The sequence below is a fragment of the Spermophilus citellus genome (assembly GCF_964194105.1).
Source record: "Spermophilus citellus genome assembly, chromosome: 2".
Lineage (NCBI taxonomy): Eukaryota > Metazoa > Chordata > Mammalia > Rodentia > Sciuridae > Spermophilus > Spermophilus citellus.
In genome coordinates, this window is record NC_138183.1 from 81,971,429 (window position 1) to 81,988,670 (window position 17,242).

General features: G+C 37.9%; 2 protein-coding genes across 2 annotated transcripts in view; both read right to left on the reverse strand.

The window, feature by feature from the left end:
* LOC308638030 (guanine nucleotide-binding protein G(q) subunit alpha) overlaps positions 1 to 17,242 on the reverse strand; it is a 293,343-nt gene that overhangs the window by 148,227 nt on the left and 127,874 nt on the right. The window lies entirely within an intron of this gene.
* LOC308631525 (COP9 signalosome complex subunit 9-like) lies at positions 6,963 to 7,357 on the reverse strand. Its single transcript, XM_081262841.1, has one exon. It carries the CDS (start codon positions 7,338 to 7,340, stop codon positions 7,167 to 7,169), a length of 174 nt encoding a protein of 57 aa, XP_081118967.1. The 5' UTR covers positions 7,341 to 7,357; the 3' UTR covers positions 6,963 to 7,166.

Here is a 17,242-nt window from a genome sequence, read left to right on the forward strand (position 1 = left end):
GTTCTCACTAGTACACCTCAAGGCTTCTGTTAAGCCTTTTTGTTGAGTAAAGAGAAAAGCACTTCACATAGTGTGTTAGGCTCTGACTTGGCTTTAGGAAAGTCCATGAAGAAGATAAAATGAGTCTTTTTTCACAGGGGCATTTCCATCTCTGGAATGCTTGCTGCCTGTTGCTGGCCTAGGCAAGGACTTGTAGCACAGTGGCTCAGGTCCCCAGACACTTTTTCTTTCACCTCCTCCAAGCTACACACTACATTCCCCTTTAACCCACCAGCCTAGGGATCTGAAGATAAAATTAGATGCCAAAATAGATACCAAGAGCTTTAAAAGAAAGAAAATGGTCACTTCAAGTTGTCCAAAGAGGAACTCTGGGGCAAGGGTCTCTGCCCACGTCCTTGAAGCCTCTTGAAGTTGCCACTGGTTCTGCTGACAGTAAGAAATCCATCTGAACTTTAAAACACTCCTCTCAAATGGAGGAAAGCTCCCAATGAGTGACACAGGGAAGGGTATGACAGTAAGCGACCCCCTCACCTCTCCAGTCTGGTTCAGGGTGATTATTTGACCCACTCAGATTACTGAAAACTGCAAAGGAAAGAAGAGATAACTTCATGATTGCTTCAAATAACTAATGTCCCTCACATACCTTCAATCCAAAAATGGTCAGCTGCTATATCCTAGAACTACTTCCACCATTGTCAGAAATTTAAATCCTTTGCACAGCCTCCGTGAACCTCTTTAGTCAAAAGGCAAACAGCTACATTAAATCTACATCTTCCTCTTTAGAATTAGGGTACACGCAAATATAATTTATTTTCTCACTAGGCTCAGCCACCATTAGCCATGCTAACTCTCCCCACAGATCTCTGGCAGGAGTCACCAGCCACAAAGACAAGCTATTAGGCTGAGAGCCTGGGTGGTCACCATAGGTAGGTCCATCTACTCATCCGCTAATTACTTTATAGATTTGCTTCCCGCAAATATGATCTCCATGGAGCTCTTGGGAATGGGGAAACGCCATGGAAAATGTCCGCCCACAGATCAGAGCCAAGTATAATGTCGATAGTGAGCTTCAGAAACAACACTCATAAACCAGACCCTCTTTTCCTGGTAATTACAAGAATCACAGAAGCCAAAAGCTGAAGGCATTCCTTCACATTTCCATCTTGTACACTGTGGGAACCTCTCAAATAGAGTGCTAAAACAGGAAGGCCTTGCTGGACAGTAGAGGTTGACAGAAATCAAACAAATTTCTGTCCACCCACCCATTCTCATACCATAATTAGACTAACTACTTTAACTCACCATTGCTATTTTTCAGCAGTAGGTGGAGGGGAGAGTCTGGCTGAAAGACAAGTGGAGAAAACAAAGAGAGAAACCTACAAATCGAATAGCGCCTGATAGGCAGCAGTATTTTCTAAAATCCAGTTGCACACATAGCACGTGCACAATCTTCTGCCACACCTGCATGCCACATGGATTATTACTCATTTCATATTATATCATGGATAGAAATAAAAAATAAACAATATTTGCCATTTGTACTTCCCAATGTACATAAAACTGTAACTACTGATTTTTTTTTTAATAGCCCCTGAAATATTGAGCGAACTAGTGAGGAGCATCAGCACAGCCAAGCCCCAAGTGAACTCAGGCACAGAATGCACACTCTCCTCTAGGCCGCCTATGAGGAAGTATCTAGCTCCTTCCCTAGGGAACAGGACTGATGCAGAGCTTCTGTTCCTGTGGGCAGTAATGTGACTGACTGTAATGAAGACCTTTTCAGCCAAGTCTGGGTTAACTTTCTATCACCAGCCATGCCCCTATCAAGGGAAGATTGGGCAAGTTGCTTAATTACTTTCTTCCACAGAATGACAACAAGCTTTCTTTCTTACATTGCTGAATGTTAATGAAATAACAAACATAGAGCATTTGGTATTTTGCCTGTTCCACAGACGGGATCTATTACTGCCACTGCTGCTGTTGTTACAACTCTAAAACAAGGAGAGGCCAACACAGCTCCTTCCCAGGACTGCCCTAAATCCACTGTTTTTAGCAAAGTTTCTGAGGGGACTTACTTACTAGGTGCCAGGCATTATGCTAATAAGTGCTGGACATGAATTCTCCTTTGATCTTTATCTCTTCTGAGCCTCCCAATAACCCTATAAGGTAAGTATTAGTATTCCTATTTTACAGAAAAAAAGTGGGACTCGCCCCAGGTCACTCAGTCATGAATCAGTGGGCAGGCTTCAATTCCCATCTCTGGGAAAGCAATTCAAAACTGTGGAGAGCTGTAGGCATGTGAGCTATTTGCAATAGCCATACCCTCAACTTTACTTTCGTTACCTCTTAACCACAGAATAGAACCTTAAAAGGTCAAAATTTCTCCACACAGAGTAACTGAGGAAAAATCAATTAAAATAGATTTTCCCTTCTATGATGTCGTAAATTAAACGTAATAAATCTTCAACTATATTGATTTTCAACATTCTGCCAAAACATTCATACTTAGAAGCACTCGAGATGAACCATTTTCAATACTGAAATTCCCAAGAACGATCTGAAAGTCCCATGAATGAATGGGGCGCTGCAGTCCATTGTGTTGTTTTTCTGTACTTCATGTGGCTCACGTTAGTCTGCAGACCAACTTTCTCCAAAGAACATTTAAACATTGTGCACTCTAGTATAATTCATCAAGATTCCATATTCTATGTCACAGTGTCACAGAGACCGTCACTGTGAAGCTTATTACTGTTACTACCAGTTTCTCATGAAATCTGTTCTACTGCCATGAATACCATGTACAATAGTTTCAGAAACAGAAATAGCTCTGTCAGCATCCCATGTAATAAGGATAGTAGTTAAAAGTCCATTGGTACTTTCCATGAGACACTTGAAACTTGGGTTGGACTATCAGTTGACGAATAGGTTAACATATTTTCAAGTATGGACTCTATATATTCATTGTGCTGCATTATTTTTCAAATTAGAGGACTCTACCAGGTGGGAAAAAAAGTAGGTAATAAATGTATACTTTCCCCAAAAAGAAGCTTGTTATTTGAGGAGGAGAGTGATAAGAATTACTATAACCTGCTTTAATTAATAATTTTCCTATAAACTGTTTTGAGCCAGGCACAGTGGTGCATACCTGTAATCCCAGCAGCTTGGGAGGCTGAGGCAGGAGGATCATGAGTTCAAAGCCAGCCTCAGCAAAAGTGAGGCATTAAGCAACTCAGTGAGACCTTGTCTCTAAATAAAATACAAAATAGGGCTGATAGAGCTAGGGATGTAGCTCAGTGGTTGAGTGCCCCTGAGTTCAATCCCCAGTACCCCTCGCCCCCCACACAAAAAAACTATTATGATTCCATTCTGTACTTAAAACAGCAAAGTGATAAGAACTTGGTTGAACAGTATCTTTTATTGGGTTTGGTTAACAGGAATAATCCGTTTGTATTGAGAGGAAGGCAAATGGGTTTAATTACACAGCACTGCAACAATACAGCCCCATCTGCAATGCCCATTTATCTTTCTTATTATGATTTTTTTATTTACTGCCCTGCAGTTGAAGGTCTGTTACCTCCACCAAGTACACCCAGAGCATCTTCAGCCTATTCCACTGATGAAAGCTGGACTTCTAACCCTCTTCCACACACCCTTTGCTTTCCCCTCTCACTTCTTCACCTCATTTACAATTACCACTGCCTGGATGTTCCACAAGTACAGAAGCAGGAAGATTTCACTCTCCCCTCTAACCTCCGCAGTCAGCATAGTTTTTAGAACACGGTGTTATGTTCAATAAATAATTGTTCAATGAAAGGCTGTTTTTGTTTAGTCTCTACCTTGGCTGCCAGTTCCCAGGAGTGTGAGATGGATAAAGTTCTGGCTCTCTGGTAGGAACTATGCAAAGCGGTGGAGGAATTAATTTTATTTTATTTGGAAACCCTTCCAAACAGAAAAAAACTGATCCAACTCAAAATTTTAAAACTCAATTTAGGAAAAAATGGCCCAAGGTAATGGTAAAAAGGGAAGGAGAAAGGAAAGACTGGAAAATTATGTGCTTTTAATTCAAAATAACTGAGGTCTGGACATCACCTCTGTGTTTCACATACTATGTGAGTTTATCTCTAACATGGGGATAATACACTTAGTAGACAAGATTTTTGAAATTCAATACACTGTACATAAAACACCAGTACACTTACTGGGCCATAAAAATCACTTAATATGCTGACTTCTTTAGCTCTCCCAGGACTACTCTTTAACTTCTAACTATTCTATTTTAAAAAAACATAATAGTAGAGCTCCCAGGAAAAAGAGGAAAGTAGTGAAAACTGAGATGTATTTCAGGTGTAGTAAGAAAAAAATTCAAGACAGATATTTTAAGATAAAGACTTAGAGTAAGACATTAAGACAAAGAAATTTAAGAGTCTGAAAAATATGGAAAAATATGGGAAAGGACTGCAGTTCAAGCTCAAATTCTAAAAATGGGCATTTAAAAAATTCTGTACCAAGTCCTCCTAAAATTGTTCTTACCAAATGCTGGTTTATTCTTACCAGACACATGTGCAATATCTGCTCAGTCCTACCATGCAGGCAAATTCTAGCTTTGATGATTATTTTCTTGACAAATAATTAAATATCTAAAAGATATTTGTGAACAAGGCCTAAGATATTTTTAAATTAAACATTATGCCTCTATGAATTCAAAAATATATTGTTGGAATACTTGAGGTAAAGATTTAGGTCATAAACAAATCAGAGCTAATCTGAAAAATCTCTTCTAACCAGTTTTGAGGTTGAAATTAAATTCTACTTTTTGGGTTCTGCTATGTGGCTGGACCTAGATTATCCCAGTCAGTTTATTTTAGGCCCTGTGTGGTTTTCACAAAATGTGCATTACATTTTCAAGAAAAACACAAAGTTCGGGAATTCATTTAGTTTGTCCAAGCATGCCACACAGCACAATGAAGAGCAGAAAATCAATGATCTCTTCAAGGAAAGGTGATAGGATATTATCTCATAATTGATGGTATTTTTGAAATGTATTCATCAATCAGCCCTTGATGGAGACAGAAGCTCTGAGAGAGACCTTCCTTGAAACAGAGTGCACAGCTTTATAAAGAAGACATGAACCTGCTTACAGAAACAACAGTGCTTCACACCAGCTTGGGAGCAAGCCCTTGAAGTACCTGGCCTCAGTTTCCTCTGCTGTAAAATTGGAAAGAGTTCAGAAAGATATCCTGGCTGAACCTTTAGCACTTAGGTATTTACAACAATTTTTAAGAGTTCCACTGAACTCCAAATGGAAGAATTTATTCCTTTTCTCACACAGTTTAGAAGACTGTCTATAAGTCTAGATATTTTGCTGGAACATACTTTCATTTTAGAAAGCCTAACTTTATTAATTTCACATGGTACCCCAACATTTTATTTATCTGTATGCAAAAAGAACTGCCATTCATCATGGAGGGTATTTTATTTCTTTTAGGTACTAATTCATTTTCTATGTTTACCTGTGCTAAGGGTGTGCATGGGAGTGTGTTTTACATTTTTCGATGCATGGAAAGTACATGTTTCCAAGGATCTATCCCTGCATTACAGGCTTGTGGCTGAGTAGAATGCTTTTAGAAGAGCACAATCAAGGTAGAAATGAGCGCTAAATCCATTCTGGGACTGTGCTTACACATATGCAACAATACCTCAAAGGCCAGGAAAGTCACCTTTAAATCCTGCATCATAACATGTTCCTGCCTAAGGGCTTTGTTTCTGGTAAATCCCTGCCAGGTTAACCATATAGGTCAGCATGCTTTCTCCCTCTTCCTCCTTCCCCTCCTGGAGATCTTGGCCCAAATGCTAATGTCTTGGTGAGGCCAACAACTTCACTTTGGACCACATGTCTTATCCCCCTTACACTACTATCTATTTTGTTCCCACAACATGGATCATTTTCTAATGTATATGTACATTATTGGGTTGATTATTTATTGTCTGCACTCTCCCTCACTATGCACATGTCTACAAAAATACACATAAAACAGGAAGCAGCACAAGGTAGGAATTACTGTTCAAATTCTGACATATCCCAAGCACTCACACCCATGTCTAGAATGTAGCAGGGCTCAAAAGCTCTGTACTGAACATGAAAAGCACTGCCATGGCCGATTTTAACAGATGGAAACGGCTGGCTGATCCTTTCTATCACAGCCTGGATGCTGCCCAATTATTGTCTCTCACTTGAGTCTTCTGGATATCAATCAAAGGTGCACTGAAGAGTCACGCTCTGAAAACTGCAGAGAATTCTTTTAAAGAGTATGGTGGGTTTATTGCCATGTCTTTACACAGAGTATTATGAAAAACAGATCTTGCTAAGATGTGAATTGATTTGAGATTCTTTTCTCTTTCTCTAGATGTAGAAAATATGATACACAAAATAAGAAAGGAGAATTGTTCCAGATCTTATATTTAAATGGTCTGAACTGAACCCAGAAACCTAAAAAAAAAAATAAACCATCCTCAAGGGCAGTTAGAACAAAGCTTTTGACCCAGCAAATGACACTTTTAAGAATTTATTTAAATTTGGTAACAGCTTCAATCAAGCAAATGCACAGGTTTTCAAGAATTCACCACAGTACTACTGGTAAACAAGCAGAAACAATCTAAATGTCCAACAACCTGGGTGGATCATACAAACTGTTTATAGCCACACCATGGGCAAGTCTATAGCCACCAACATGGAATTAAGGAAAATCGCCAAATGACACAATTAGGTACTCACTCTGAGGTTTGTGAACATGATCCACTGAGTCAGTTTTTGGTGAAGAGAGAAAAAGTGCAGGCAGAAAGACTGAAAAACGAGTATTTTATATGAATTCATGATAAGCCTATCAGTAAGTGACAGATGATAGAAATTTTTCTTTTTCTTTCTTTCTTTCTTTCTTTCTTTTTTTTTTTTTTTTTTTTTTGCATGTGATGGTGTGTTTTTAATAAGCGTGAGGACAAAGGCCATTCCACAGGAGATGATGAAGTATCCAGGGGGTTAAGACAGTCCCCACCCTCGGTTGGCCAGGTCCTGACTTCTAGTGATCTCTATGAGGTTTCTAAACCACCTGACACTGCCGTCTATGCAGATTGGTGTGCTGTTCATGGCCATGTGTGTAGCTGGACCGGACTCACTGGACATCATGGTCATCAAAGAGATCTTCAAAATCATTAAAGAAGTCTGCATGGACTGCTTTCTCATTGGCTGCCAAGTCCATCAGGAGTCCAGTGCTGCCTCCTGCCTCGTCCAGGTCCACGTAGGGACCGGCGCCCTCGGGGAACATCTCATCCACTGCCGGCTTCATCTCAGGCCGTCGCGCTCTAGAAATTTTTCTTATTTATCTGTATTTTCTAATTTATTTTTGTAATAGAGAAAAACAGTTCTCAAAGTGCCTTCATGGAGATGAGATACACAGAACCAGATACTGATTTAGAGTGAAACTGAGCATTGAATTCATTAACAATTTCCATACCAGTAAGCCTACTATTCTTCACATACACATGTATCAAAGGCATGTTTAACAGAATTAGTACCCTTCTGGGGGAAAAAAATTCGAATTCTTGAATCAAAAGCCAAACATTTCAACTCATACCTTATGAACCCAAGAAACCATTTTATAAGACAGCAGGACTGATTAGTAAAATAAATTAAGATGTTTAAGTGACTGGGAAAACAGAAGCCAGAAATATAAGCAGGGACATGTTTTTCCGATCTGAAGTCCATCTGTCAACTGAAATACAATTACTATCCCATCTACCCCTCTCTCACTGTACACAACCCAGTCTTTACCCTGACTTCACAATGTGCATCTGCCACTGGTTAGGGAAGTGACATCATGCTATACACAGGAGTCTAGGGATGGTTTCAGCAGCATCAGAAAGACCCAGATGCCTCATTCACTTGAATTCTCATTCTCTGGTTCAGAGAGAAGAAACAAAGAATAGAGCACAGTGCTTTTCTAGGTAAGCTGAGGGATAGTGGTTGTTGAAGAAGGGAGGGAGAGTGGGAGGGAGGGAGGAAGGGAGGAAGGGAGGAAGGGAGGAAGGGAGGAAGGGAGGAAGGAAGGAAGGAAGGAAGGAAGGAAGGAAGGAAGGAAGGAAGGCAGGCAGGCAGGAAGGCTAATTCTGCTCACAACTTGGGTGTTAATATCCCTGCTTCTGCAGTGAGTCTCTGAACCACTTGGGAAACAAGGAAGTAACAGTCTTTTGTCTCTGCTTCCTCCCCTAATCAACCACAAACTGTCTAGTTCCTGTTCTCTGCACATCCCCCTCAGAAGCAGTTACATCAACATATTTACAGAAGTTAACAGTAAAATAAATTATTAAGATATTATCAAGATGTTGTTATTCAAAGTAATAAATCAAGATGTTATAGTCAGAGTAGGATTTGAGTTCTTAATAATTTGCAATGCAGAAACTACCAAACTTGTTGAACACTGCCATAGGTTCTCAAATTCTTCTCAAATTATGGTATTTCAGGAAAATGGGTTTAACTGAAGAGAAGAAGTCTTTGATCTAACAATACACTTTCAAAGCAGATGTGGACTCCATTCTACAGATAAAAATCTCTGAATGAATGGTTGCTCTGGGTGAGAAGTAAACCATGCAGCAACTGCCAATGGGAACCAGGTCCAAGAATATTCTCAGAGCTACAGCATTTCTGTATTTCTGTAGCTTCGGAAACACCCTCAGGGTTGGAACTAGGAGGGGGAAAAAAGGAAGAAAAAAAATCCCTCTGTTAAGTTGTGTAGATGACTCCTCTAACACTTGCTTCTGGCAAGTCCCCATGGGGGTGTGAAGCCTTATCTCATCCAATCTGCCTTCACGCCAGCTGCCTCTGGGACTGCTCTGTACCAGCTGCCTCTCATCAGTCTGCTGGCCATTTTGTCCAACATATCTATTCTGCTGCATTTCAGAGGAAGAGAAAAGGCAAGTGATTAGGAAACCAAAAGTGGGTTTATTTCAAGAGGAAAAACATTTTACAGCATGAAATAATACAATAAATGATGCAAACTGCCACAAAAGCAAAACTTTCCATTATAATCTGAAAGGAGTTAGGAACTTGAGTTCTTCCTGGCCCCAAAGATCAGAGAGGTCTGCAAAACAGGTTCTCCACTCCACCCACCCAAACCAAGGCTAAAAGCTCCAGCCATCAACTGGAGGATGTCTTAAGGAAGTTCGTACTTTGAGGATGTAACTCCAGTGCAGAGTGCTTACCTGGCAGAAGCAAGACCCTGGGTTCTATCCTCAGAGCCAAAAATTTAAATAAATACATAAATAAATAAATAAAGGAAGCACATCCTTTCTTAAGGAGGATAGGTTGCAGCTGATGACTTAAGATATGAACATTTCAATCCCAGTACATTCTTAATTTCTGTCAGCATCCCCTGAACTGTAAATGTGTTTTACTATGAAGGGCTTCTGTCATTGAGGACACTGTTAGTTAAGAAAGGGGTCCAAAATCAGTAATCTCTACCAGAGATCCTGGTTCCAAGAGGGACATTTTGAGGAGGGCATGCTATTCTGTTGTTTGGGGCTTGGTATCACAGTTTAGTTCTTAAATGAATGATGACTATGAAGATTCCTCAAAATGAAAGTCAAAAATGTTCACTGCCTTATAACACTGACTACAGTTTATGCTCTATCTTTGGTTCTGTTTTCCTTAAGGCCAAAAGTTTGCATTTCATTTCTGTTCTCTATACTGTTCAGAGAGGAAAAATCACATCAGCTGCTTCCAGGAAAAAGAGAAAGTTTTTTTAAAGGGAGGAATTCAATAAACCCTTCTGTTAAGATTTCTTATACTTGTCACCCCTCTGGAGGATCTGCACTCTAATATCACACTAAGGCAAAGCCTTTCTCTGGGGAGTGACAGTGTTTTACAATCAGAGCATTCATTTACAAAAATGATAGGCTGTGCCCAACAATGAAAGACAAAAGCAACATTTTAAAAACTCCAATTTCTAAGATTTGGCCCTTTAATTGCCTGTATTTTTGCCTTCTGAAGCTAGCTGCACTGCTAGGAGGAGCTGCTTAGTGCAGTGGCTCTTAAATTGGAGCTTGCATTAACATCAGCTGAAGGGCCTGACTCCTGAGCCACACTCCCCAGTGTTCTAGTCCATGAGTCTGGGTGGGTGCCCAGAGAACTGCTTTTCTACTAGTTCCTGAGCAATGCTGACATTGCTTGGTCCTAGGACCATAACTTGAGAACCACTACTCCAGTGCAGTTTAAAAACTCTGGGTCCATCTAATTTACCCATATGCCATCAAAGTGATCCTGGCAAGAAGCAACTCAAGGACCTCTTCCTTATCTGCTTCAAAATGTAGCCAGTGAATAACTTCCAGTCCCTAACATCAGGGCAAAACGTCATTATTGTCTACTCCTGTCTTCTTCCATGAAACCTCTAATCCAGAAGCACAGATGTTTTGGAGGCAGCTGCAAATCAAAATCACAAAAACTATTAGGAAAATTATATCTCTCCCATTTCTTCTTCTTTTTCCCCAACCAGGGTTTCAAAAGCTGGGATCCCTCAGGAGCATAAGAGAGTGAAAGCTTTTTAAGAGGCAGATTTTGATTCAAACCATTCCCTATCATTTACCAGTGATTGGCTCTTGCACAAGTTTATAACCTGTAAGCCTCAATTTCCTTATCTGTGAAACTGAAAGAGTAATATTTCATCACAGGACTTTGTATATTAAGTGCCTAGTCCATCACCTGGCACACAGCAAGCCCTCAATAAAAACAGCAGTCATTTAACTTTTCCTTTTTCTTTTCTTTGGAAGCAGCAGGCATAGGGAGAAAAAACACTGATAAGAGATAGTCAGGGAATGAAACTCCACTCTATCATTCATTAGATTTGTGATCTTTGTGCGAATGTCCAATTTATCAAAGGTTTACATGTAAAATGAAGAAAATAATTGTAACTACTTGTTGGGTTTCTAAAGATTACATAAAATCACATAGATTCCTGGTCTGTTTCAAGCTGTCCAAAATCAGGGATTATTTATTAGCATTATGATAATAAGAGAGTTGGGGTGAATTTTAGAGGTATTTTGGTCCGATTTGAGAGCTCAAGGGAACAAAGAGATATGGCCAGGTTCTTGGCTTTTTTCTGAATCTCTTAGGGCCCCTATGCACCAGCACTTTGAGAAGTGCAAACTCTACACTGCTCAGGCATCAGCCTGGTCACAGGGCCAGGTGCCAAGACTAGCCAGGTACACATAAAGATAAAAATGAGGATGAAGACAAAACCCCAGGAAAAAAGAGAATTCTGCCAGAGATTAAAGTGTGCATCTAGCAGGTTTTAATAAACCATTTTCTACTTGTTGCAGGAGTGTGAAGAGAACCAAGTAAGCAAACAAAAGCCAACCAGGCCTCTCCTGTCTGGCACAACTCTTCTAGGAGTTAAGTTTAGCTCACAAAGGGAAAGGAGGCACGTGAAAGCATAAACTCTTTTTTTTTAATTTTTATTTTTTACTATTCCAGAAGCTATACATTCGACATTTATAGCCCAGAAAGGGTATACTTGGCCTTCTGGATTTTAAAAAGACTATTTCCTAAATCCAAATGTTACCATCTCAATAGAGGAGGGAAAAGAAAAGCCCCTTTTCAAGTTCACTAAAGTCACACTTGATTCTGGACAGATTACACTTGCCTAAAAATGTTTTCTAAAATGAAATACGGAAAAGAGAACTAAAAAGCAAAAAGAAAAAGGAAGAGAACAAAAAAAGAAAAAGTGTTATTTCCTCACCTTGACAATGTTTCTTCTGTTGAAAGTAGATTCAATTTCAATAAATACTGATATGTAAAGAACATAAAAATCTTACTTTAAAGGTTTAAACTTTTTTTTGGCACTGGGATTAAACCCAGTGGCACTTAACCACTGAACAACATCCCAGCCCTTTTTTGTATTTTATTTAGAGACAGGGTCTTGCTGAGTTACTTAGGGCCTCAATAATTTGCTGAGGCTGATCTTGAACTCACAATTCTCCTGCCTCAGCCTCCCAAGCTGCTGGGATTACAGGTGTGTTTCACCAGGTCTGACAAGGTTCAAACTTTTAATATAATTTAGTAACCTACTCAAATGCTCTAAAATACTATCTCCAGCATTTAAAAAGAAATTCAGTGTCATTTTTTATTTGTAAAATTAAATAAATCTGGAGAAACCCATCAGAAAGTATTTTTATACAACTTTTTTTAAAAATATATTTTAGTGGTAACTATGCTCTTTGAGAAAAAAAACAAAGGGGTGTTACTGGTTAATCTCTAATATTTTAACCATTTTCCTCAAAAAGTGGGAGTATTATGAGTTGGTAAAGTTTAGAAGAATGCCCCATACTTTGAATTCTTTTTTAAAAATGGATTCTACTAACTTAAAACAAAGGGATCTGGTTAACAAGAGAGATTAGGGTTGGTGGGATGTTCAAATTTCTATCACCTGGGAATAGGATGTTTATAAGACAAATAAAAGAATAAATGATGTAAAATAAACATAATTGTGAACTGAATTTTATCTGTACCTGAATAATCACCATGGGTTGGTAGGACATTCAAATTTTTATCACCTGGGAATAGAATGTTTACAAGACAAATAAAAGAATAAATGATGTAAAATAAACATGATTGTGAACTGAATTTTATCTGTACCTGAATAATCACCACAAAGAAAATGCTGCAGAGAAGACACTGAACTGTGGACCTTTTATCTACCTGACCCAAGCCATGGATAAAGCTTACCACATCAGCCACCACCACCATCACCCCCCCAAAAAAAAATGGTGCTTGGAGAAGTTGAATGAGGTTCTCCATGTTTGGGAAACAGTTTTGAGCTTGCTTTGACTGACAATATAAACAAATAAATGAATCATGATTTATAAACACTGGCAGATCTGCTCAGTATTACTAAAATCTGAAGATACATAATCTAAATTTCTAGGTAAAGACATTGAAGCAACTTTGCCTGTTTGCTCAGTCTACAATTGAAAAAAAAAATTTTTTTAAATAAAAAAATAACATTTCTCAGTGATGTGCCCTAGACTATTAGGCTTGCAATTAGACTGCTTATTTGTTTGCTTTGCTCTCTAAATTTATATTTGTCCCAAAATGAACAAGAAAAGTTTTGCAGCTCTGTATGTGGTTTTGTGCCCAAGGACACTGGTAAGGAACACTAACTAAAATTGAGTGGTTTTTGCTGGAATGCACTGTTAGTCTGCTTCAAACTGCCACAGCCAGAGATTCAGAAAATATTAATCTTATAATCCTCCCAGTTAAAGTAAAAGGTTCACATTGTTATTCTCTGTATTATCTATTCTTAGTAATATATAATACTAAATAGAGTATAAACAATGATTACAAGTTATAATATACTAATGCATAGTTATTACTATAATAGCAATACATGTTATGCTAAATAGCATTTATATTATATAAATGATATTACTTATAACATTTATATAAATACATGACATGTTATATAGCACTTATAAATCTATAAAATATACATATCTACTTAACATTATTCTACAATTCCTATGATGTACTCTTTTGATATTATTCTGTAGCATGATTATTTTTACTGTGATACTTTTTATTTTTTTTTTTTTAGTTTTAGATGTACATAATACCTTCATTTTTTTTTGTTGTTTATTTTTACCTGGTGCTGAGGATCGAACCCAGTGCCTCACACATGCAAAACAAGTGCTCCTCCACTGAGCTACAACCTTTGTTATACTTTTATCAAATTTTATCATTTCATCCACATACTCTTCCTAAGCATTTAGTTAAATGCACCAAGTATTGGCTCATGTAATAATCCTATTTCTGAGCAACTGTCCTCTATTGGTAGCTCTGACAGTGTGATCCATTTGTCAACAGGGATTTCTAAGACCTTAGAGGGTTCAGGTGGTCTCATTAACGTTACATGAACACTATGATGTGCTATGCCTTTACTGCTTGTTTTTCTCATGACCCACACAACCCTCCGTATCCCTGTCAAATCCCTATGAAACATGGGATTGGGATTAGAACAGAATTTGCCAATTTACTCAAGCCATCCAACCTTACATAAGCTGTGCCTACAGAGCCACACACTATGTGCTGGTACCATTATTCCAATGACTCATGGAATATATGTGCCTATATATGTTTGTTTTGATGGAGTGGTAATTTTAATTTCTAATATGGCAAATACTAATAGATATAGCCCATATGAACAAAAGCCTATATTGGGATCCATATGGATCCCACTCATAGTATAAAGAGGTGATAAGATTTAAAAGGTTAGGAATCCCCATTTCTAGAATGCAGACAATATTCCTCCTGCTACTAAACTCTGTATACTCAGAATACTAATTCTTAGGTAACTTTTGAAACTCGATCTTCAAAGTTAATATTACCAGAGAAAACTCTAGAAAGAGTAGAGCAAGAATAGCTCAGTTTGACAGCTTCATTTGGTGGGGGGTTGGGAGGGACAGGGGTGAAGGCAACAAGGAATAAGGTAGTCAAGAGTGAAAACATTTTAAATGTTTATTCCACGTAACAACCCCCTAATGCCTCAGTACAAAGTGAATCTCTATAATTTAAACATAAAAATACTTATTAGGGGTTATCCTGTGGTTGGGGTTTTGCTTGCCTTTAAAAAAAAAGAAGGGGAAAAAAAGAGTACTCTGAATCCGAAGAATCCATACTAAGTCTGTTGATTCTGTTATGTGGGGCGCTGAGAAGAATGGGAGCTTTTGGAAAGAAGTTTTTGGCTGGGTTTACGAGAAAGATGAGGACAACAATCATTCCAGTAAATCAGAGCAGCAAAGTGGAAATGTCTAGATTATTCACTAACAATTAGCCAGCAAATCCCTTAGGTGTCTAATGCAGCAAATACTAAAGCCATTTGCTCCCTGGGAGTAGAAAACAGGGGAGTACATTGAGGAGATTTCATTCTCAGCATTAAGTACAGAAACTAAAAAAAAAAAAAAAAAAAAAAAAATTTGCATTCTTCTCATAAGCCTGGACTCCCTTTGTCATTCTACATTCTTTATGCCCAGTTTCCTTGGAAGCACCATATATAATTTTTTAAGTGCACATCAAACAATGTCTGATTCCTTCCACAGTACTAAGTTGACAAGCGACTGAATTAAACATTTCAAAAAATTCCTTAATCCTGTCTAGTCTTTTAGAAGGATGTTTTTCAGCATTGATCTATGGCTAGCATCTTGCCTTTTTCTGTAAATGTGGTATTCCAGGTGTGTTCAGAATATTCTCAAAGAGGGATCATTACTCTGGGATTTACTGACACAGTGCTGATCCTGCCAGATCCCGTGCAACACTGTAGATTTGTTTCCAATTTGCTGTTGATGTTATGCCCTTGATATTAGACAGAAATGCTTCCTTCTTTTCCTCTTCCCTTTATTAGCATAGTCTCTAATGAGTCCATATTAAATTAGTTTGCTTTACTCCATCAGAAAAAATTTTATATCTAACCCAAAGTGATGGTTCTTCTAAACCTATTCTTTTTATTATTTTTCCCCAAGACTCTTAAGTCATCATAGCTTAGAATTTTTAGTGAATTGACATTTTATCCTGTTTAAAGGTTTTGCCCTAATCAATATAATAATTTTCCAGTTATGGCATCTTTCTGTCAAAGTTAATTTGTATTAAATTTATATGCAGAAATTCTAAAACATACCAAATTATACATACTGAACTAAAAACAAACAAAGCTACAAATTAGATGTACCTTTCATCTACTTGTTTTCATAATACATAAAAATGAATCCTCCAAATACAAGTTTTTCACTTTATTCTAGTTTTATATTACAATTTTATTTAAAACATTGAAATTTTGAAAGCATTCATCTTAATGCTAATCTATCTTAATTCTATGCCTATTTGCATACATTTTGTGCTGGTAATTTGGTGAAGCAAATTATCCTACTCCTTGTACAACCCTCTGTATCCCTATTAGATCCCTAAGAAACATGAGACTATGACTAAGATTTTGCCAATTTACTCAAGCCATCCAACCTTATGTAAGCTGTGCCTAGGAAAGCTTCTGTAGCAGTAATTTCCTAATTTATCTTATTTTTCTTGAAAATTGAGGGAACAAACAAAAAATAAGATTTAGATATATTATAAAACAGTATTTTTCTAGTAATAAAAATTCCGCCAAAAATACATTGAGAAGACGTGATCAGGATGCTCATTCAGTTTTCAGAAGAGCCATCATCATGCTAGACTCATTTGCCCAGAGACTGGTCAGCTGGAAAATCTTGGTATATCTCATTCAAAAGTCATGATACAGAGCTGGGGCTGTAGCTCAGTGGTAGAGCACTTGCCTAGCACAGGTGAGGCACTGGGTTAGATCCTCAGCACCACATAAAAAATAAATAAAATAAACTTATAATAGCATAATGTCCAAAGATTAAAATGCACTTAAGTCAGCATTTTGGCAAAAAATGAGCAGTTTTAGTTTACTTTTGATTTCTTTACTGTAACCATTTTACCATTTATTTATCCTCATACATATTCTCAACTAAATTACTCTTATCTTCCTTATTCTCACTGGCTAACCTCATCACAGGCTTATCTCTCTACATACCTTGATATATTTTATAGAGCAGTTCTTATCTTTTCTCTGTCAGTTTAGTTTCTGTATGTATTTGTCGATTCTTTACCAAACAGTTTGTAGAGGGCAAGGGTAGAAGACAGGGAAATGATGATTTTAAAGTTTGAATTTTAAAAATGTAACATTTATTCACTTTACCTCAACATACATATTTGAAAGAAAATTCAGAGATTTAAGTTCATTTTACAACTCTTAAGACATTGCCATTGCTCTGCCTTTATGTGAGTATGAATATATTTTATGAATGTCAATTGTAAGCTTTCCTTTACCAACATTCCAACACTCCTGCCATGAGACCCGCTCACTGAATCCCAAGTATAGGAAAAAAGGAGCACTGTTCTTCTGGTGCTTGTCCTCCTAGATGCTTGAGGTCAGAACTGTGAGAAGCACACTGGTTCCTGTAACTGAAGTCTCCAGGCCAGTCCTGCAGAACTCACTAATATGTACAGCACTGTTCACTCTTCTAATATGATTTGGTTAGAGCACATTTCAAAATTCCCTTCCTTTCATTGCTCGGCTTTTTCTTCCCCCTCCCTTTCACATTTTAGACTCAGCAACTGATCCTTGCGGACAAAGCCCTTTGAAGGAGA